Source organism: Microcebus murinus, chromosome 9 (genome assembly GCF_040939455.1).
Source record: "Microcebus murinus isolate Inina chromosome 9, M.murinus_Inina_mat1.0, whole genome shotgun sequence".
Classification (NCBI taxonomy): domain Eukaryota; kingdom Metazoa; phylum Chordata; class Mammalia; order Primates; family Cheirogaleidae; genus Microcebus; species Microcebus murinus.
In genome coordinates, this window is record NC_134112.1 from 472,631 (window position 1) to 495,305 (window position 22,675).

Here is a 22,675-nt window from a genome sequence, read left to right on the forward strand (position 1 = left end):
ATCCTGCCCTGTAGGGTTGCAGTCCCCAACCCCTGAGGCAGCAGGGGTTAGGAATTGAGCCTCACAGCAGGAGGTGAGTGGTGGGCCAGTGAGGAAAACTTAATCTGTGTTTACAGCCGCTCCCCATCGCTGGCATCACTGCATAAGCTCCGCCTGCTGTCAGTTTCAGCAGCAGAGTTAGATCTCATAGGAGCGTGAGCCCTGCTGTAAACTGCACGTGTGAGGGATCTAGGTTGCGGCTCCTTATGAGGATCTGATGCCTGATGATCTGCGGTGGAGCTGAGGCCATGATGCTCGCGCTGGGGAGCGGCTGCAAATACAGATTGTCATTAGTAGAGAGGCTTGACTGCACAATAAATGTAATGTGGTTGAATCATATCAAAACTGTCCCGCCACCCCGCACCCCCTCCCAGTCTGTGGTAGAATTGTCTTCCATGAAACTGGTCCCTGGTTCCAAAAAGGTTGGGGACTGCTGCTACAGGGGAGGCACCCCTGGAGTCTCTCGAATCCTCCTAGTGTGGATGTTAGAAGGCATTAGGGGATAACAGTAGAGTAAGCAGCCCACCTACTACTACTTCCTGGAGCTGTGCGGGCTTTTCAGCTGCTGGGGCTGCTGAAATCTGGGTCGAAGGGATTGCGCACTGCCTGGCCTTCTGCCCAGCTGGGCAGTTGGCATAATGTGGGTCAGAGAGCGGCATCTGCTGAGTAATCTCTGCTCCTGCTGGCTCATACATCTGCGAAAGGAAGGCTGTGCTTCCCCTCCATGTCCCAGAGGCATCCTGGGGAAGATGCCCATAGCTTCCATATGTGGAGGCACTTCTCACAGGTTTGGAGATAAAAACCCTAATCCTCATAGCAAGGGCTCCCATGCCTGAGTGACCTGCACCTCACTCCTGCAAAGTCTCTTCCCATCACACCTGCCTTTGCCCTTTTTGTATTTTTGATTCAGGGCCTTGATTCAGGTGTTTTGTTGTTCTTATTGTTTTTCAGTGGGGGGCACAATATCTTTGAATTTTTAAAAATCAATTATTAGTTTTGGAATAATTTTAGATACACAGAAAAGCTGCAAAGCTAATACAGAGTCTGTATTACCTTACCTAGCATCCACGAATTTAACATCTTTCATTGCCATGCTACATTTGCCTGAAAAAGCAGCCAGCATTGGTCATTGCTATAAATTAAACTCCAGGATCCAGTCTAGGGTGCCATATTGCATTAGGCTTATATAATTCCGTTTTTGAAAACATTTCTTGCTTCCTACCACTTCATGGTCTGTAAGATCATATAATTACGCCTTTCCCTTTCCTTAAGCACCCTCTTTGTACAACCATTCTCAATTTGGTGACTCCCTGGGAATTACATCTTCATTTGTGCACAAGGCTCTCTCAGTGTCTGCCTCCCGACCTCACTGTCCTGCAACTCACCGGGGCCCTGCTCTGCCCTCCACTGCGTTCTCAGCTTTTAGCACAGCCCAGAACTATGGCTTGCTCAGTAAATGTCTGGGAGCTGATTGAACAGCCTACTTCAGTAAGTCCTTCCTTTATAAACATGGCCTCAGCTCCTCTGAATGATAGATCTGTCAGCATACGTGGAGCTTGTTGGGCCAGGAGCCTTAGACGTAGAGCAAGAGCAGGTGGTTATACCTAAGGACAGCTGATCCCCAAGCTCTATCAGATGGGCTGTGTGACCAGTGTGATCTGCAGGCTGTGACTACAGCTGCAGTCACGCCTGTTTCATTTTTCCAGTCTTGCTGGGATGTGATCACACCTGTGTTTATCTTAAGGCAGGCCAGAAAGGGGGAACAGAGGAGAATGCACCTTTTCGTTCCTGGCCAGTGGGCTTTTGAGTGCCTCTTTACTGACACACGTCAGGTGTCTTGTTGCTTTTTGTTGGAGGTGGTGGGGTGCTGACATCAGCAGAGGCCTCCCTGCTTGGTGACTGACCAGGAGCAGCATGCTCATCTACCTTGGAGCAACGGGCTGAAATAGTGTGGCTGGATAACCCGCCCCCCACCCAGTAGCAGAGTGTTTTTCTCCTAGCATGGGCTCACCTGTGCCTATCAGAGAAATGGTGGTCACAGGCAACATTGATAATAAGTGATTTTTGCTGTGTGCAACAAGTTGATTTCATTTTTAAAATTATTTTTTAATTTTAAATAAAGTAATACATGCATATAAATTGAAAAACTTAATAGTGCCGAAGTTTAAAGCTAAAAATAATGGCCCCCTTCCCCATGCCCTGCTCTCATAGTCTGCTTCTCAGAGGCAACTACTTTAAACTCTTTTTGTTACTTTTGCTTTTGGCATTATGTCTTTTCCTTGTACTTTTAAATGATATTTATTTCTCTAAGCCTCCTCAGACCCTTTTTGAGATTGAAGCCAGACATAAAAACAAAACAAAGTTGTTTAACGATGGCATTGCCTCTGTCCCGGTGCCATCGTGGCAGTGAGCTCAGCAGTAAACTGTGCTGACATCTCAGCCAGCGTCCGTGGTGTCTGGTGGACTTAGGGGCCTTCAGCCAGCCTGCCCTAAATGGACACATCTCCAGCCTCTCTGCTTCAGGTAGGATTGGGCTTGGCAGCAGCAGAACCTGGAATGTGGTGAGTTCTTGAGGCTGATGGAGGACGGGACCCCAGCAATGTGGGCACTGCCTCGGTGGTCTAACCAGGTGGCCTCCCTGCATCAGGGTCGCCTCCATCTGTGCAGAGATGGGCTGAGGGAATGTGACGGACACATGATGTCCTCAGCAAACAGCCTGGGCCAGTCAAACACAAGGACAGAATGAGAGTTAATTTATTTTGTGAACTAAGTGGGAATTTGTTGCCTAGCCAGGGAATTTAACCAACATTTATGCCATCATTTCTGTGAGAAGAGCCCCAAATCCTAAATTCATCCCTAAGTTGGGGACTATTTATATTAATTCATCAGTATTCTTTTTAGTAGCTATTCCATTATTTGGGGGGCTGTATGTAGGCAATACTTACGTTGTGTGTATAACAAATACATACATATATGTACATGCATGTATGTATCTAACGTGCTTATCCATTGGACCCGATTACTGTCTATGTAGCTGGCTCAGCCATTTTCTGAGCCTGCCCACGGCATCACTGTCCTGTCCAGGGCTGGAAGGCAGACTGCCCAGCCTCTGCCCTCTCCGCAGACCTCACCATCTGTGAGGAATGTGAACTCCATCCACGTCAGGGTCTGTCAGGCTGTGGGTTGGCTCATGGCAGAGCTGATTATCCAGTTATGAATTATTCAGATCCTTTGTTTCCCTTCCTCTGAGCCTCACATTTGGCCCTTTCACAGCTAATTAGTTTTGTTTTAAGGAAAGGCAGAGGAAGGAATAGGAGAAACTGAATTCAGTTTGTTTGAAGCTTTGTTAGAAAGGGGTGAATACCAATTGAAATGGCATGCATAAAATCATCTGGGGTTTCATCTGTGTTGATCTTTTTCCTTGTTTTCATAGATAATTAATTTGATGGATTTAGTTTTTGACACACAAAAAACACTCACACATGGCTTTAAAAAGGGAATGCCACAAAATGTGGGGCCCTTTTGCTCCCTGGTTCTTCCTCAACTGTAGACTCTGCAAAGCTACCGTTAAGTTTCCTGTGCAGCCTCTGAATATTTGTTTCATTTGTACACTCAAATATTTCTTAAAAATACACAGATGGGATCCTGTCATACACAATGATTTTGCATCTTATTTTTTCTCGTAAGAGATGTTGCATGGAAATACTTCCCAAGCAGCAGCACGAACCCACTGCGTTCCCCTTGGAGTTACCAAGTGTTCTTCACAGGAATGATCTCATCCTCTCTCTAGATGGACAGCTAAGTAGTTTGTAGCTATTGCTGCCATCACACACAATGCTGGGTGAAACTCATGAGTAAGTATTTATCTTATGCCCTTTTGCAAGTTCGCTGGACAGGTATGTTTGTCGTCAAACCGTGAAGGGTCACAATTTGCAGTGATTCTCAGCTGGGCCATAGAATCTTGAGTCTCTGGACTTTAGGGAGGGTCAGCGAGTGTGGTTTGGGTACAGCCTGGCAGAATAGGCTTGTGTTCAGATTTTGAGAAGATACTTGAACATTAAGTTATAAAAGGACCTACACATGTCTGTTTCCACAGTAAGTCTGAATAAGGTGCTGGATTTACCCTTTGCAACTTTGTAATGCTTTGGAGGCTGGAAGGACCACCTGGGCTTTGAGCAGGAAGTGAGGGGGTAGCTTGGTTGGAGACTGCATAAGGCAGTGGTCCACAACCTTTTTGGCACCAGGGACTGGTTTCATGGAAGATAATTTTTTCATGCATAGAATGGGAGAGGTGGAGCTCAGGCAGTGATGTGAGCCATAGGAAAAGCTGTAAGTACAGATGAAAATTCCTTTGTTCACTGCAGCTCACCTCCTGATGTGGGGCACATTTCCTAACAGGCCAAGGTAGTCCACAGCCCAGGGGTTGCAGACCACAGGCATAAGGGATAGTATTTGCAAACCCATTCTGGCTTGTAGCAAAATAGACTTTACAACATTGCATGTTCCAGAAATTCTTCTCTAGTGAGAGGGGTGGCAATAAAAGTTCTCCACCACTTCAGCTGGTGAAAAAGAGGTGTCTTGAAGCCAGGCAGCTTAGTGTGGCCAGGCCAGGCTGCAGGCAGATGGTCTGGCCTGGTGAGCCGCTGCCAGGCAGTCTCCCTCCGGGCTGCTGGTTTCTCAAGCAGGCTCTGGGCCTCCCTGATGGCTGGTGGGGAGGACTGACGGGCAGGTGGGCAAGAGACAGTGCTGACTCTTCCTGGCCTCTGCCCCCACCTGGCATAGCATTTGGCCCTTACTAGTACTTAGTAAGTCGTTTTTGGGAGAATGAGCTTTTGTGGGTGGTTTCGCCCTTCAGTGGTTTGGAGCAATCGAAGCAAGAGGGAGAAGTGGGGCCTGTGGGGAGATGGTTGCTCCTCAGTGGCCTGGGAGCAGAGGACAGACCCATCTTTCATGCTTTCACAGCCATCCTTGTAACATGCTCAGCGAGGTAGGTGCTATATGTGTTTGACAGGTGAGGATGTTGGAGTCTGCAAGCGCCAGAGCTTCACTCCTGTGCGCTCTCTAGCTGGCATTATGCCCGTGCTCTAGTCAGTGGCGAGTAACCATGGGTGAGCTGCTGGCTGCAGCCCTCCGCCTGCATCTTTGCCAGCACTCAGCGTGCCGTGGAGTGGAACATGAAGGATCACATGCTTAGGTGCTTGGTTGGCTGATGGTTGAACTTGCTGCGGCCTGGCCCAAAGTTTGTGCTTCAGTTCTCAGAAAGAAGAGTGTCATTGGGGTGTTATACATTATCTTCTACTTTGTCTGACTTACCAGCCTCTACTCGCTCAAATGCCGGTGGCCTGTAGCTGTGACCTGTGGGGCCTGGTTCACGTAGATTTTCTCATGGTACAGACACCCCTGGGTATAATGTGGGGGCTGAAGTGCCTAGTGACTGGTCTGAAGGGCCAGTGTGATGTGTTCCCAGACACTGCTGAACACACTGGGTGCTCAGGGGGTAGGACACGTGGTCAGCCAGAGGAAGCCAGGGGAGGCCGGTGGGGACAGTGAGGGAAAGAGGACAGCGGTGAGCAGAAGCCCTGTGGAGGAGCCCCTCTACACAGGTGCAGCTCAGGGTCAGGTCGAGAGGTCGAGGAGTTATGTCACTGTTCAGTCTGGTCAGGGCCAGTCACCAAACTTCACGGCGTTAAGTCTGATCAAATTAAAATTTTGGAGCATGCGGAGGAGGAAGAGGATGTGTGAGCATTTCCATGAATGTGTGTCCTGGGCCTAGACACTGGGCCTAGACCAGATACTGGGGCACACAGAGTGGAGGAGGTGGGGCCCTTACACTTCAGATGCCCCTGAAAACCCAGCCCTGGGAAGGCCCTGAGTGCATGAGCCCAGCACGAGGCGTGTGGTGCAGGGGTGTGGTCTTTGGAGACAACCTCAGACTAGTATGGGACTGGTGTCCATGCACTCACCTTCTGCACAGAGGGTCAGTCCCCCTGACCGCATCATGGGGCTGTAGGCAGCAATGCGCATGCCTCCCGACTGACGGCATTAGGACCAAATAAGTTAATGTGAGTGGAAATCCATGGTAAGCCCAAGTCTGCTAGTTATACTTAAATACAGTCAGGGCCCCCAGGAGAAAATTAACAACTCACTCTCTGGAAGCAAGGGAAATTTTCATCCAAGTGACACTGAGGCCGGGCCTCTAGTGGTGGTGGGAGCTATGAAGAAGTGCCTCCCAGGTGCTGAGAGGTGGGCCTGGGCTCCTTCAGGGTGAGTGGGTGGCAGAGGAGGCAGGGACAGGAGGTGCTGGTGGAGGGAGCACAGCCAGGCCTGGACATCGGAATTCAGCCTCCCAGGGAGGCCCGCATGGGGCTTTGCCCAGAGACCCCCACTATTTTGCCAGTTTGTGTAATAGAGTCCAATGAAGATAAACTTGCATTAGGAAGAAAGGGATTTGGGACCTCAGAGCTATAGGAGTTTGCTAATATCCTTCCAGAAATGAGTTGTTTTGGGGTGGAAAAGCCATTGCTTATTTACAACACTTAGAACGAAGAGTTATTTTGCTTTTAGACCTGAGTTCTCTGCCCTCCTTCCTGTGGGCGCTCTCCTCCACCTCCCTGCCCACCTGCCCCACACCTTTAGGAGGGAGAAGGATAGAAGGAAGAGGCCGGTGGGGTCATAGGAAACTAAAGTCAGTGCCCAAAGTGTCACGAGAGGTTGAGATCCTGAACTCATCCCTGGAAATACGTCGGCTGTAGCCATAACTCAGAGGAGGGCAAACAAGCTCCCTCAGCCCATGTGCCCACCACGTTTCGTGTGCGTATTTCCTCTAATTCTTTAAACACACTCGGGTGTCCCTGCCTTCCCATTTTGCAGAATGGGGGAGCTGAGCAGCAGTTAACACCCAGCCCCTGAACCTCTGTAGTTACAGAGGCCCTGGAAGGGGTACAGGACTCGTAAACAGGAGGGTCCCACTGACCTGGGGGAGGGAAAGGGGCAGCAGAGTCCTCCTTGGTCGATTTATATTTGGGAATATGAATTTATTCCCAAACTTATGAATTATGTCTTAAGTTCAGGCCTGAGGGATGAGTAGCAGTGAGGTGGCACTGGGGCAGGGAGGATGGTACAGTGGGGTTGGTGTGGGGCTGCACTGGTAAATTGAAGCCCCAGGGGAAAACAGCATGGGACATTTGGAGACAGAGAGAGGCTAGAGGTGCCTGGCCTAAGATGAGCCTTGAAGGTGGGCTCGCAGGCCCAGAGAATACCAGGCCTGTACCCAAGGAGCCCTGGAAGGTTCTTGGCAGGGCAATGGCAGAATCAGATTTGAGGCTTTAAATCTATAATAAACCAGTTTATTATAGATGATGGCAGTCTCAGAGGTGCAGGTTGATTTGCATATGAAACATGCTCCATGTGGTGGTATTCATATGTTGGTGGCTGAGAAGGCAGGCCAGGTGGGGATTTAGGATTAAAACCCCTCTTTCCTAATCTCTTTGGGGAGTCTTTTGGTGGGTGGTATGACGGGTTCTTTGCGTCAGCAGCAGAGCCCCTACTGTCTGTGCAAGTCGAAACTCAGGGACGGTCCCTGATGTGGTATCTCCCAGTGGTGCTGCTTCCTCTTCGGTGGCTAAAGGCAGAAGGTAGACAGCACACAACCAACAGTCCTTGTCCCTAAGGCTGACTCAGAATGGGGAGTTTTTTTCCTTGGCATAGAGAAATCTAAGTTAGAGAAGAGAGATTATCAGTTATAGCCCTGGAAGCCCCTAGAAGGAAGCTTCCCCAGATGGAAGCTGCTTGTGAGCTGGGTGGTGGCTGCCTCTCCCACACGCCATGGACAGCACAGAGTGACCAGCCCCTGTTCTTCGTGTCTATTCACATCATTGGTCTGGTCTGGAGACAACTGGTTGAACGGGAAGCATTTGTATGAGTTTGCGTTAAGCGGAAATGATCATGATCAAGATGATTTGGTTCAGGGCAGAGACAGAATGGGAGCAGAAATCACCTTCGTGGCACTTATGTTCTCTGTCCTCACAATTTTGCCTGTGCTTGCAGAGCACTTGAGAAGTTCCTGAATGCTTTCTCATACATGGACAGTAGTTGAACCAACATGGAACTGACTCTGTCTTTCTCCCCAGATTCGTCTCTAAAAGCTTAGCCCCTTACTATTTATAGTAAAACCAGTTCCTGATAGGAAATAGAAAGTCTCCTGTGTGCAAGGATATAGCCTTTTGAATCTAGATAGTATGTTACCAGATTTAATGAAAATGTATATTGTCAGAATTGAGGGATGCGAAATTTGGTAGTCGTGGAAAAGAATGAGAGGAAGTATACCCTGCAATGTTTCCCAAGGCCTTCCTGGGAAGGAAGTGGTGACAGGGTGTTCCACAAGCCACGGAGAGTTTCACTGGAAGAGAAATAGGCTCCTTCAGATTGCTTGGAGTCATGTGTTCCCCACACCAGGGCCCCATCACCAGGCTGGTGGTGGTTTTAGCCGTGGTGGTAACTAGTGCAGTTCCTGAGCTTCAGCGTGCTCTAACTCACTGTGGGTCACAGGACCGTGTTCCCATCTGCCATAGAGACACAAGAGCAGTTTGCAGTGAATTTTAACTGCGTCTTTATCTTTAGGTTTGGTTTTGCTTGAGCATGAGTCTCAGGAATAAACCCACACAATACAGAGCATGACCAGTCACTGGGAGGCACATGTGACAGTCGTCATGTGCCAGACAGTCTGCACGCATTATTTCATGTAGCCCTCACGGGGAGCCAGGATTACTTCTCACCATTCTATAGGTGAAGAACTCAAAGCTGAGAGGCATTTGGTAACCTGACCAAGATCATGTCCGTTCAGGCCACAGGAGCAGAGTGGGGCAGGTGGTGTGATGTGTTCATTCTAGGAAGTCACATTGCCTTTAAATATGTGTGACACCACCATTTATTCAATCATTTATTCAACGCCACTTACAGCTGAGGGTATAGTCAAATCTCAGCTCTTTTTAGTCTCTTGTACTATTTACAGTTAGAATCCAGATTTATAGAAATTTATATGTCATCAGAAAATCCAACACACTTTTCTTCTAAAATGTAAGCCAGGTTGGGCACAGTTGCAGTGGCTTATGCTCTTAATCCCAGTGCATTGGGAGGCCAAGATGGGGGAATCGCTTGAGCCCAGAAGTTCAATACCAGACTGGGCAATGTAGCAAGACTCTGTCTGTACAAAAAATTTTAAAAATTTGCCAGGCATGGTGGTGTACACCTGTAGTCCCAGCTACTCTAGGAGGCTGAGGCAGGAGAATGGTTTGAACTCAGGAGTTGGAGACTGCAGTGAGCTACAATGATGCCACTGCACTCCAACCTGGGCAACAGAGGGAGACCTTATCTCTACAAAAATACACATACACACACACACATACACATAACATATGCGGGGAGAGAGAGAATGAGAACACAACCTAAGTGAGGAAATACTTACCCATTTTTTGGCATTTTGCTCTTGGAGCTGCTGTACTTATTAATCTTTCTAGTCATTTCTGTCTATAAAAGGTAAGAAGTTGATATTTTGTCTTTAGTCTGGTGGTTAAGTTTTGGATCCTGCTGGCAGATTCAGGCCCAAGTGGAGACAGTGGCCTTTAAGTGTATATCTCAGTTATCCCATTTTGGGGGCACAGTAGTTGGAAACAACCAGCCTTTCACCATTCTCAGTCACTTTTTATGACATCAAAGCAGGGTAACCAAGTTATAGATCAGGTGGTTACAGAGCTGATCTGTTGACTTTTTTTCATAACTTAGCTCTGGTGCTCTGTGCAACTATGTCAAAAAGAGTGGCTTTTCTGGACTAGGCCTTTAGGGAGAGCATCCGAAGGTTTGATCTCAGGTCAGTGCTTTTGTTGGAATTGGTCTCATAACAAAGGTTGACTGTATTCATTTGTTGCCAGGAAATAACAGTAGCACTGTTATTTCTAGCTGTTACCACTGTTTTCAGACCATTCTAATTAAATCTCCCAGTCATCAGTTTTTGAATGAATGATGTTTTGTGGCATTTGGAAAATTTGTTACACAAACTTTTTGGCTGCAGCCCATGTGTTCATTTCAAATTGTTCTATGCCCTAAAGTTGTACCTCTCAGTATTTTTAGCAGCTAAAAACTCATTTCTGAGAGTGAAAGAAAATGGTACCATGGTTTTCCCCTGGCTGGGATTTGGGCTCCTCTCCTTTGGCATTTGGTGGGTTAGCCCTTCTGAGCATAGAAATCTTCTTAGCAAAGTTGCTCAGCACCTTTGTACTTTATTTTTGCTCCTGGAGATTTAGTAAATGATAGTGTTTAGGGTTGAGGGATACTGAAAGATAACAGTTCCTAATCACTCAATCAAAGGTTATTTTTGGCTGGTTGCAGTGGCTCATGCCTATAATCCTAACAATTTAGGAGGCTGAGGAGGGAGGATTGCTTGAAGCCAGGAGTTTGAGACCAGCCTGAGCTAGAGCAAGACCCCATCTCTCCAAGAAATAGAAAAAAATTAGCGAGGTATAGTGGCTATAGTCCTGTAGTCCCAACTGAGGCTGAGTCAGGAAAATCACTGGAGCTCAGGAGCTTGAGGTTGCTGTGAGCTATGATGACGCCACTGCACTCCAACCAGGTGACAGAGGGAGACTCTGTTTCAAAAACAAACAAACAAAAACAATATTATGTTGGGGGCCACAGTTGGGGTTTTCCATGTGGATTTAGTCATCATTTTCATTTTCTTTTTTTTTCTTTTTTTTCTTTTTGAGACAGAGTCTCACTTTGTTGCCCAGGCTAGAGTTAGTGCCGTGGCATCAGCCTAGCTCACAGCAACCTCAATCTCCTGGGCTCAAGTGATCCTCCTGCCTCAGCCTCCCGAGTAGCTGGGACTATAGCCGTGTGCCACCATGCCCAGCTAATTTTTTGTATATATATATATTTTTTTAGTTGGTCAATTAATTTCTTTTTATTTTTAGTAGACAGGGTCTTGCTCAGGCTGGTTTTGAACTCCTGACCTTGAGCAATCCGCTGACCTCGAGCAATCCGCCCGCCTTGGCCTTCCAGAGTGCTAGGATTACAGGCGTGAGCCACTGTGCCTGGCCGCATTTTCGTTTTCTTCTATATAGTGAAATAATGCCTATAATAAATCTCATTTAGTTCTTTGTGCAAGATGTGACAGACATTTAAAGGATGGGATTATGGATTATAGTATCACAGGAAATGGCAGCATTTATGCACTGTCAGAGGAAATATGTGGACATTGGAAACCAGCAGAACTTAAATCAAATTCCAACTTTCTGATTGCTTCCTGTATTACCTTTGTAAGTTAATTCCCCTTTCTGAGACCTTAGTTTGCTCATTTCTCAGTGCATGTACCACCTAATTCTTAGGTTGTTACAATGTTAAATTAGATTTCCTGGAAAAGCACCTAGTGGGTAATAGGCATTCTATAAATGGCAGCTACTATTCTTACTTTCTACTTGAGCTAATGAAAGGATGTTCTGTATCATTATTCATTACGGAAATGCCAATTAAAACCACAATGAAATACCAGTACAGTGCCTGATGGCTAATATCAGAGAGACAGATAGTAAATGTTGGTGAGAATGCAGAGTGACTGGAGTCCTCTTATATCGCCAGTGAAGATGTCCAGTCATATAGCTGCTCTGGAAAACAGTTTGACAGTTTCTCAAAAAGTTACAGTGAAGTTACCATGTGACTGAGCAGTTCAACTCCTAGGTATCTACCCCCCAAAATGGAGAGAAATGTCCACACAAGGACCTGCATGCAGATGTTTATAGCAGCATCATTCATAATAGCCCAGGTACAGAAACAACCCAGATGTCCATTGACTGGTGAATGGATAAACAAAATGTGGTATGTTCATGCAATGGAATGCTATTTAGCACTAGACACAGAATGAACTGCTAATATCTACAGCAATGTGGATGGACAGAATCTGAACAGAAAAGACCATCAGTTGTATGGTTTCATTTAATTTAACTTGTGGAAAAGTCAAGACAGACAGAAAGAGATGAGTGTGGCTGGGGCCTGGGGTAGGAGCTGGGCTACAGAATGGCATGAGGGAAATTTTTGGGGTGATGGAAATGTTCTAAAGTTGTACTGGGGTGATTGAGGTACAGCTGTATACATTTCCTAAAACTTACCAGACTATACCTTGAAAATGAGTGATTTTAGGGTGTATAAATTAAACCTCAGTAAATTGAGCTAGAACTTGAATGACTTGACTGCCTCATAAATTATGCTTTATATTGATAATTATATTTTAAAAGATTGCATGGTTTTTGGAACTCTTGTTTCCAAATGGGCATGAGTGTGTCTTGGGTCTTCCAGTGCATCCTGCCCCTTCCACTGAGGACTCTGACGTGCTCCTTGCCTCTGGGTACAGCAGCCTCTGACTGGCGTTGGAAGAATTTAAGACTTAAATAGGGAGATATTTTTAAAGCAATCCAAAAGAAATCACACTATCCAAGAATAACACTATAAATTTAGGCTTATGCTGTTAACATTCTTTCTTCTATGAATTTATGCTTGTTTTAACACTGTTGAAATATATGTAATGGGTTTTAAATTAGCTCTATGAAATAAACATTTTCCATGGTGTGGAAATAAACATTTTCCACTAAGTGGTCTGCTTTTTACAGTAAAAGCTAATTGAGATTTAAAAACAAATGTTACAAGTTCCATACAGAAAACTTGGAGACTGATTACCAAAATGTACAATGGAAAACAATTATCTCTAGTACCACCCAAAAGATAATTTATTGTTAGTATTTTGGCACATATCTTTCAGGATTATTTTCTCTTTCCTATAATGTATAACAAAAACATACAGTTCTATGTATTGCTTTTTTTTCTTAGTAAAATATTCATATAGTATGCTTTTCTATACTCTGATAATAAATGCCTACTAATATGTCTTTCAGATGTCTTATAGTTTTGTTACCAAAACCTGTATTTTGAAAATTTTGGTTATTTCTAGGTTTTTTTTTTTAATGACACATGTTCACAATTGTGTATATTATTTCCTGGGCATAAGTGTAATAATGCTGCTAAAGTTATGCACATTTTAAAGATTTTTGGTATGTCTTGAAAAATTGTCCTCCTGCAATATTACATTTATTTACCCAGTAGCCTTATGTGATATGTCTTTTCCCTCATGCCCTCATCAGCATTGGATACTAGGGGATTTATTTTTATTATCAATTTTATAAACCCCATACCATTATAATTTACATTATTTGGTTACTAATGAATATTATCTCTTACAATAGGTTTATTGGTCTTTTGTGTGTCGTCTTTGAAAAATTCTCACATTTATTACTTTTTTTTTCCTGTTGGAATTTCTTCTCTCTTATTGAATTGTGTAACAATATCTTCTTATTGTTGAAAGATATTAACCTTATTATATTTGGATATTTTCTTTTGTTTTTTTGCCTTCTAATTTTGGTTATCGATTGATTTTTATCCTCTGGAGATGAGGATTTTTACCTCTTTGAATCAGGGACCTTGAGGAAATCTCCCTCACCTTTGTATTGTTAAAAACTAAAGCAGATAAAGCAAACAGAAACGGTGTGCAGAGTAGGTTATGAGGGTTCCCAGGGTTTACGGGGGGATTTGTGGCAAGGATTGATTTCTGTCTGAGAGTCTGCATTGCCCAGCATCTTCAAGGTGTTGGTGGACAGTGCTGCAGTTGTGATCTTGTCTGCAGGCAATATAGGATGTTAATGTGGTTCCTTCCGTAAGGCAGTGGAGGACCTCTTATTTCTGCTTTCTTAATAGTTTCTCTGCTTTCTTCCCTTTAACAAATAATGCTTGTGAGAAGCCTTGTACTTTTATCTCAAAAATATCAACGTTCCTTAGAGATAAGGTGTTCCTGAAGAACAGAATGTCCATAAACCCAGGTATTAAGTAATTATTGCTTAGGGAATTTATTGAAATTCCTGCACAGGAATGGAAGGTATGATCATTCCTATTCATTAATTGAAATCCAGAGATCTTGGCTGTCATTCCTGCATAAATTCTTGTTCTGGCTTAACAGGCTTCTCTGCCTTTTGCCTCTGTCCCTGGTCCTGATCATCAGACCTGCCAGCAGCGGAGAGGCCCCCTTGTTGGGAGTCTGCCATGTGAAGTACCCACTCTAATTGGGCTGGACCTGAAAGCAGCAGCGTCTTGCTGCCTGTGTGTCAGGTTCGGCTTTGAGGAATGTGAAAGCAGCTCTACGCGCAGCAGGAGCCTCTCCCCTTTGACAGACAGAGCATCCTTGCGCAGTCCTCCCTGGTGCGTCCCACCATTTTGCAGCAAATCTGGGACTTTCTGGCCCAGGACAGACTGGCTAAAACTTGCTGTGATAAGTAAAATAAGGATCCTCCCTTTCCAGGGGTTGGTAGTTCTAGCCCATTTGCTAGTTTTTCTGCTGTTTATCTAAGGATCTGACCTCATCCCTCATGCTTAACAAAAGGAGAAAAAGGGGAATGTAGATAAAATCCACATTGTTCTTAATCTCTTAGACCCTTCTCTTCTCTCCCAGGAGGACAAAGAGTCATAGGCTGCAGTTCTCACAAAGTCAACCATGTCTTACTGTGTTACAGCTATTCTTTTAAATTAGGATAGAAAAGGGATGTGCCATTTTATTACGCAGTGACATGCTGGGTCCCCCTTTATCCAGTACACATAGGTGTGGAGTAATTTATGTCAACATGAGGATTACTGTTGGGGATTAGTAAAGGTTTATTCTTTAGGCTTATTTAGATCCTGGCTAAAGAGGGATGACTATATTTAGGATGGCTTAACCACGTCTGTGCCTGGAATAATAGGCTCCTGGAGTGTTCATGTAGAGACATGCTACATGCTTTTCCAGTTTACATCGTAGATTCCTCAGTTGAGCTGCTTCTCACAGTAGATGTTTCCTTATGACCCCACATACTCTGCTTTGTTAATAGTTTATAAATTGTATGTTACTAATCTTTATGATCTGTGAACTAAAATAAAATCCTACCCCCACCCCTTGCTGACTAAAGGGACCCCTTCTCGGCCAAGGGGACCCCAGAGAAACCTTAAAACTGACTTCCTGGCTGTGATGGGGTGTGAGGTTGGACACACCTCCTTACACCCCTTCCTTGGTCAGGGCTGACAAGTTCTTCCTTAAGGACTAAACAGAAACCAGTCTCATGATCTGCTCCTCCCTCTTTGTGCTTTTGGCATGACAGCTAACCAGCCTTCTTCCTGGTAAGAGACCACTAACCACAGAGTAGCTTTAACCAGTCTACAGAGCTTGCACAGAGAGGGATTTCCTGTCACCTTTGGCACCAGAGGGCCACTGTTTCCTGAACATGGACCCCATAAAGGGGTATGGAGTTTGACTGTGCATGAGCATGTTTCTCCTTTCATACATACTCATGACTCTCCTGTAGCTTGTTAAATATGTCTGCCCCCCTGGGCCGGCCTCCACGCCTGGCCAATCTGCCTATTTTTTGTAGAGACACGGTCTCACTCTTGTATGTTTTATGTGGGTAGCTTGGTGAAAAATGGTAAAGCTTATTAACAAATAACTGCAAGCAAGAGTAGCCAACAAGTAGGCACCAGTAGAATTACTGAACATCCCAGCAAAAATGCCAGAAGGACAATTTTGGGAGATCAGAGAAATGGGATAGAAATGGTGCCCTTCACCCAGGACAGCCCCAGGAAGGTGCCAGAAGGGGGGGAGAGAGCATTCTCCTTGTGAGTTTCTTGTGAGTACTAACTTCCCAGGTATCTACTCTGTTGGTTGCTTCTGGCCAGAAAGTCATATGTGTTCATGCATTGACAGTCTTTAGTAAATATTTTCAGTCTAAGAGGTGTGTTTTTTTAATCATTTGGACTTTATTTTTTTGAATAGGAAGAACCCTAAGTTCAAAATTAAACTATATAAAAAGATCACCCCTGTCTCTTCCTCCCCACCCCACCATTAGTTTTTACTTGTCTGGGTCAAATAAAATACAGAGATGAATCTCTAAATTTAAACTGTTTTATTTGGGAACAAGAATTGCAAGTCAGGGCATACCCACAGACTGGGTAGTCTTTAGTATGTCTTCAGAACAAAGGGAAGTTTGGAAGTTTTTAATAAGGAGAAATATTCTATGTTATTGTTTTGAAAGTAAGTTCATTGGCACTGGTAAAGTTTTGGGAGCCTGTAAGCTGTGACTGGTGAGTGACAGTGGTGGTTGAAACTAGTCTTAGAGCAGGAGATCTCAGCAGCTGCTCAGTAGGACAGTGGCCAGGCCTGCAAGAATTCCATTCTGGGGCAAGCTTTCTCCCCTGGCCTCGCTTGCCACTCTGTTTAGTTGGGTATGACAAGAATGACCCAATTCTTATGATCAGCTTTCCACTTATTGTACTCTTCCTGTGATTCTTTCTTTAAAAATTTTTTATTGATACATAATAATTGTACATATTTGTGGGGTGCATGTGATATTTTGATGCATGTAATGTATGATTCTTTTTGTAAAAAGCAAGCCAAATGTACAATTTTCCATAAAGGATAGCATACTCTTCATACCCTTTTGGATATTGCTTTTTCACCTCCACGGTGTCTTGGAAATCATCTTGTGGGTTCCAAGAGACTGTCTTCATTCTTGTTGGCTGCAAAATACTCCATTGTGTGGGACATCGTCATTTATTAACCAGCCTTCTCTAGGTGTTTATGTCATTTCCAGGATTTTGCTATTAGAAATAATGCCATAGTAAATAACCTTGGTGATGCAGTGTTTTGTATTTGTGGAGGAAATTAGTCATGAAAGAGAACTGCATTAGTAGTTTTCCAGATATTCCTAAATTTCCTCCCAGCAATCATGCATGAGATTGCTGGGGAGTTTACGTCACAATGCGTTGCTTTTCTGTAAGGTTGTGTGGCTTTAAAACACCAGCATGCACAGATTCATACCCCCCTGCAACAGGTGGCTACATGTTGGAGAGGTTGAGGCACACCTCCCTGCGGCTTTCTTTCTGTTCTCTGTCATCTCAGGGCAGGAAAGTGGGGTCTCCGGGATAATGTTGGTGAGTCTAGGAAAAACAATGCTGAGGGTTGTTAATTCTGCCACCACAGAGAAACTGTGTGACCCTGAACAAGATACCCACCAGGGGCCCGTTTTTTAATCTGTAAAATGGTATTCCATATTCACACATCTCAGAGACAGTGTGAGTTCAAATGTGTGACACTATTTTGTTTGGCAAAAAAAAAATCTTTTTAAAATGCAATGCATTAGGGCAATTTTTGTTGCTGCCTTAAGAGTTAGGGGATGTGGTGCTGGAATATCACACAAGCAGCTGCTTTGATTAGGGAATCCTTCAAGTTAAGAGAAACCCTAACAGAAGTCATATGAGGCAGGAGCTTCTGTGATTTCCCTGCACTATCCTGTGCACCACTAGCCCTGGCTTTCAGGCCTGCCGACCGTCTCTATAGGGCTGCCACATGAGCCGACAGGCCACAGGAGCAGAGGGTTTTAGGCTTGAGCTTTGCTTTCCCTGAGTTTCTGGCTGCTCACAATGGGGGAAGGGGCTGTTTCTTGATTGTGTGGAACTTGAACATCAGGTTTCAGGAAGTTTTCTGGTCTCTGGAGGTGATGGACAATAAAGAAGACCTGCTTAAGTGCCATGTGGAACACATACTGGTTTCTCAGAACACAAACTGGTTTATCACAGAAGACTAGTGAAATGAGTTGTAATTTGGGGCAGAGACCTAAAATTGCCATTCCATACTGAAATAAACTGATTTCTTCAGCTGTCTGAACTTCATTTCTGAAACTGGACAGGAGCTAACCTAGTCTAAATTAAACTCATTTTCCATTAATAAAACTGGGTCACTTTGGGCTGCCTGAGTATGCTTCTGAGTATGTTAATGCACATTCCAAAAAGTACAGTGTTTCATGCCATTTTCATAACCTCTCTGTTTCAGCCAGTGTAATGTTGGCACTCACCTCTCCCTGACATGCTGCTGTAGTTTCGGGTCTGTTTCTAACTTCCTGGCAGTTGGCAGGCAGATTGTGGCGGGAGGCATCACTGTGCATCTTCTAGGGGTGGGGGCCGCCAGTGGAGTGGAGCTGACCTTGTTGGTGGGGGCTTGGGCAGGATGGTTAGCCCCTGCCTTGCCCAAAGATGGCTTTGCTTTCATCGTGCCTTTGCTATTGTTCCTGCTGCTGGTAGCTTTGCACTATAATGTTTTGAAGGTTTTATTTACATACAGGGCCAATACACTAGATCATGGAGGTAGGAAGTTGTGAATTTTTTTAAAAATGATGGCACGAATGGGATAATTTTTGAAAAGCCTTGTTCAGATGCGCTTTTCTGCTAAGAGCCCTCCCTGAGCGCTTGGTGATGTTGGCTTGGTCTCATGGTTGTAGGCGGGTGGGGGCACTAGAGTGGCACCTGGGCCCTGCTCCAGGGCCTTGTGGACTCCCTGCCCTGCCCTGCCCTGTGGGGCCTGGGTCCCAGCCCTGGAACTTTGTGACTCACAGTTCCTTGGACCCCCAGGGAGGCTCCCATCATCTCTCCTATTCCTCCTCCTCTGTCTTCCGTTGTGAGAGAGGGAGGGCAGGAAGTGAATCCTGACTCACAGTGTCTCTCAGCTGTAGGTCTGAATATTGCTTTCACGTAGAAATGTTAAAACTATGGGAGTAAAAATTGGGGAAAATGGAAATCTTTGTAGTGAAACTTTAGTATTCTTTAGTAATATGAAATATCATACCAAGTAAATTCTAACAAATAGATTGTCTCTAATTTACCTTTTTAATGAAATGGTCACACACCATGTGCTTAGAGATAATGAAAGACTAGAAGAATAATGGGGAAATAGATGTTTTCCTATTTTCTTCCCTTTTAAGAAATTTTAAAGAAATAAAAAGTAATGGGGGGGAGGTGGCACTCCCTCTAACTGTCTGCCCCAATTTCCCGGCTTTCCCTGGGTTCCAGCTGTGGCCTCTCCTCCTCCCTGTTGCCTTTGTGAGATCTTCTCAACAATGTACAGACTACTTGCTACTGACAACGCTTGTCTTGTTCTGTTTCCAGTGCACAGAAGCCAAAAAGCATTGCTGGTATTTTGAAGGACTCTATCCAACATACTACATGTAAGTAGTTGCACTTTTCTGTTGATTTGACTCTGGGAATTATCTCTTTCGTGGTCTTTACTGGTCTAGGTGTAGACCATGGGCTGGGGAAGCTGGGCGCGGCCCTCCCTCCACCCCAGGGAAGTATGAGCGGCCGCCTCGCTGTCAGTATCCCGCCTGCTCAAACCAGTCTTTCTGAGGACAGCTTGAAATATTGCGTGTCTTGTTCTGTGATGCAGACGGGCTCATATGTGATTGGTAAAAAGGGGCAAGATGTCTGTGGAAGGCAAACGTATCGTTGGTTTGTATAACTTTTCCTAGGCAAAGGGAACAAGGAGATTTGGGGTAGACTTATGACCTTGAGTAGGACAAGGAAAAGTCCTTGGTTGAGCTACTGTGACTCTGTGTATGGTGTGTGTGTGTGAAATCACAATGACTGCCTGCCCCTGAGGCCCTCTCCCCAGAGAGGTGCCGGCACAGCCTTGCGTTACACTTCTTCCTGTGCCCACCTCAGCACCTGCCACTCTTGCTCTAATTAAAGCACTACTGTGGCAACAAAGCGAGACTCTGTCTTAAAAAAATAATAAAATAAAAATAAAGCACTACTGTGTTTTCTCCCCTTTATGTACTTTTAATACTTGCTGTGGTAACCACTAGCTATGTGGAGCCACTTGCCTAGTGGCCAGATTAACTCTCTGGGTTATCAATTATTGTTTTTGATTGTGTTTGAAGTTCCATGGGTTTTGAGTAGAATGCTCCAACCAAATTTTCCCAAAAGCTCTATTATTTTTTAGTACTGAATTTCATAAAACCTGAAACTTTTCCAGGAATGCACATGTATTGTATTACAGCAGAAATACTGCATATTCTAGCACATAGGCTAATAATAGCAAAACAGGTTATTTTTTTTAATTCACCAGGGCATTCATTCTTTTTACCTGTCTTTCTGGGGGAGACCCGTGCAGGAGGTGGAAGTTTGCCTGCCTGTGAATGGGGACCACACACAGGGAAGTGGGCAGTGTCCCTGTGGTTTCGTTCTGACAAACAGGAGTCCCCAGTGCCCTGCGTGGCAGGGTTCCCGGCAGAAAGCCTGTGCGGCTGCAGAAAGGCAGAAGCTCCTTGGGAAACGAGGCAGCGGCATAAGGACTTTGACTCTAATTACAGAGTTTGTCGGGTTGAAGCAAAATGGTTATGGGATAAGAGGGAGATAAAATAGTTTGGTTCTTCTCAGTGTAATGAATTTTCATCAGTAAGCTTTATTTCCTTAATTCAGCTTCTTACACAAATGTGGAGCGACCAACCTCCTCTTACGTGTTCTTTGTGGAAAACATTTCTCCAGTTGTTTAGCAGATCAGCTTTGTCAGAGATTGGGAGGCAGAGGTCATTGCTGTTCTTGTATTTGTTTGTTTGTTTGTTCCTTCATGCAGTCCACTTGTCTGCCGTATGTTTTGAAAGTGTCTGCATTGAGCTAGAGATGGGGAATGCATCTCTGGCCTGCATCAGCAGGCCTGAGTGGCCCTTGTCACTCAGGCCTGCTGGGTTGGTTTCCTCACACCTGTCTTCTCAAGGTCTCTGGGTGCACTATCCTAAAAAATGAAGTCAAGTCACTCTGTTAGAATACTGAAGTTCAACAGGTAACATGTGAGACAGGTGACATTATCAAGTACTTAATATAGGCCAGGCGTTGTCCTATGCCTCTCACATGGATTAACGTCTTCTAATCTCATACTCCCTGGAAAACCCCAGCCACATCCACTAGCCTTCCTGCTTCTGCCTCTGCTCTTTCTGTTTCTCTCCTATTCCCAGTTCCTCACCCAAATCCAGGTCTGTTAACGCTTATCTGAATCACTGCAGAAACTTTCCATCTCTTCTCCCATCCAGTTCTCACTTTTTTCTAAATTTTCATGTCATTTTTCTGCTTAAAATCACCAGGAACAAATTCCAGCTTCTTAGCCACCTTTAAGCAGTAGATTTCCAAGATACTTGCCCAGCTTTCTCTTCTTTATCACGAGTCTCATGAGGTCAACCATTTATAAACACTGGAATCCCCAGTGCCCGAGACAGTGCCTGGCATCAGTGGCATGCCTGAATGTGAAGCGGTGCTTTTCCTCGCAGTTCCCACTGCGCAGTCTGTGCTGGCTCACGCAGCTGACTCTTCCTCGTTCCCCAGTTCTCCGCATGGCAGGCTCCCCGTGCTGGTGGGGAAGCCTCCCACGGTTTAGTCTTCTCCATGAGGATTTATTCCTCCTTCCCCATTCTGGCTGTGACACAGCACCCTGGATAGTGTTCACTAACAACACCAGTGTACTGTATCACTGTCCCACGAGTGCCTCTGGACTGGGCTCATAACTCATGGGTTTGTGTGACCCCAGTGCCGGTTACAGTGTGTGCACTTGATGTTTGTCTTCACGTTTGCAGTTTGTTTTCTACTGGCTTGCTCTGCCCTGTTTTTGTTTCCCACATTCTGGCACCCTTTCCTTAGGCACAGAGTTTTAAGTGTGTACATTCCAGAGTTCAGAAGATCAGGGTTCAAATATTTGCTCTATTCCTTTATCTTTAATCAAGATGAAATTCACAAAACTGATTTAACCATTTTAAAGTGAACTATGTAGTAGCAAAGAACAGTGGTCCTCAAACTTTTTGGCACAGGGACCAGTTTCATGAAAGACAATTTTTCCACGGTTGGGGGAGGAGGGATGGTTTTGGGATGATTCAAGTGCATTACATTTATTGTGCAGTCAAACCTCTGTGCTAATGATAATCTGTATTTGCAGCTGCTCCCCAGCACTATTATCACCGCTCAGCTCCACCTCAGATCATCAGGCATTAGATTCTCATAAGGAGCCACAACCTGGATCCCTCACACGTGCGGTTTACAGTAGGGCTCCTGCTCCTGTGAGATCCCAATGGTGCTGCTGATTTGACAGGAGGCGGAGCTCAGACAGTGATGTGAGCCATGGGGAGTGGCTGTAAGTACAGATGAAACTTCACATGCTCGGCTACCCACGCTCATCTCTTGCTGTGCAGCCTGGTTCCTAACAGGCCACTGACCAGTACTGATCCTCAGCCCAGGGGTTAGGGACTGCAGCACTGCCTCTATTTAGCACCAAACATTTCCATCCCTCTGACTTGTTATTCACCATCCGTTTGCCCTTGTCAGTTAACTGCTTCTATAAAACATGAACATGGATTCTGATCATCCAGGTTTGTAGCATAGGCCATGTCAGCACTGAAGTCCTGTATGAGTGTACACATACCCAAGGCTAACTCGCATCTCTGCCACATACGTTCTTGAGCTTAGTTCTTCTACAGACTGAATGTTCTGCTTCCCTGAACATGCAGGGACGACAGACACAGGCAAGGTGCTTCCGGACACAACAGGGAGCGCAGTGTGGTGCCAAGGAGGATAGTCAAGCAGCCAGCACACATGGGGTGTCTGGTCCACACCCCGTGTGTTTGGGGTATTTAACACTCACAAGCTCTTCTTCCTGCTGGCCATCAAGTTGGGGTAATGAAACATTGTAACCCAAGGGGATGGGGAGAAATTG

General features: G+C 45.2%; 1 protein-coding gene across 3 annotated transcripts in view; it reads left to right on the forward strand.

The window, feature by feature from the left end:
* VOPP1 (VOPP1 WW domain binding protein) overlaps positions 1 to 22,675 on the forward strand; it is an 88,542-nt gene that overhangs the window by 22,438 nt on the left and 43,429 nt on the right. For 2 of the 3 annotated variants that reach the window (XM_012786293.2, XM_020289956.2), the window contains exon 2: positions 19,090 to 19,148. In XM_012786293.2, coding sequence (XP_012641747.1) covers positions 19,090 to 19,148 — 59 coding nt within the window. Of the gene's footprint in view, positions 1 to 19,089; positions 19,149 to 21,901; positions 22,097 to 22,675 lie in introns of all 3 variants that reach the window. The other variant, XM_076006240.1, reaches the window with a different exon arrangement.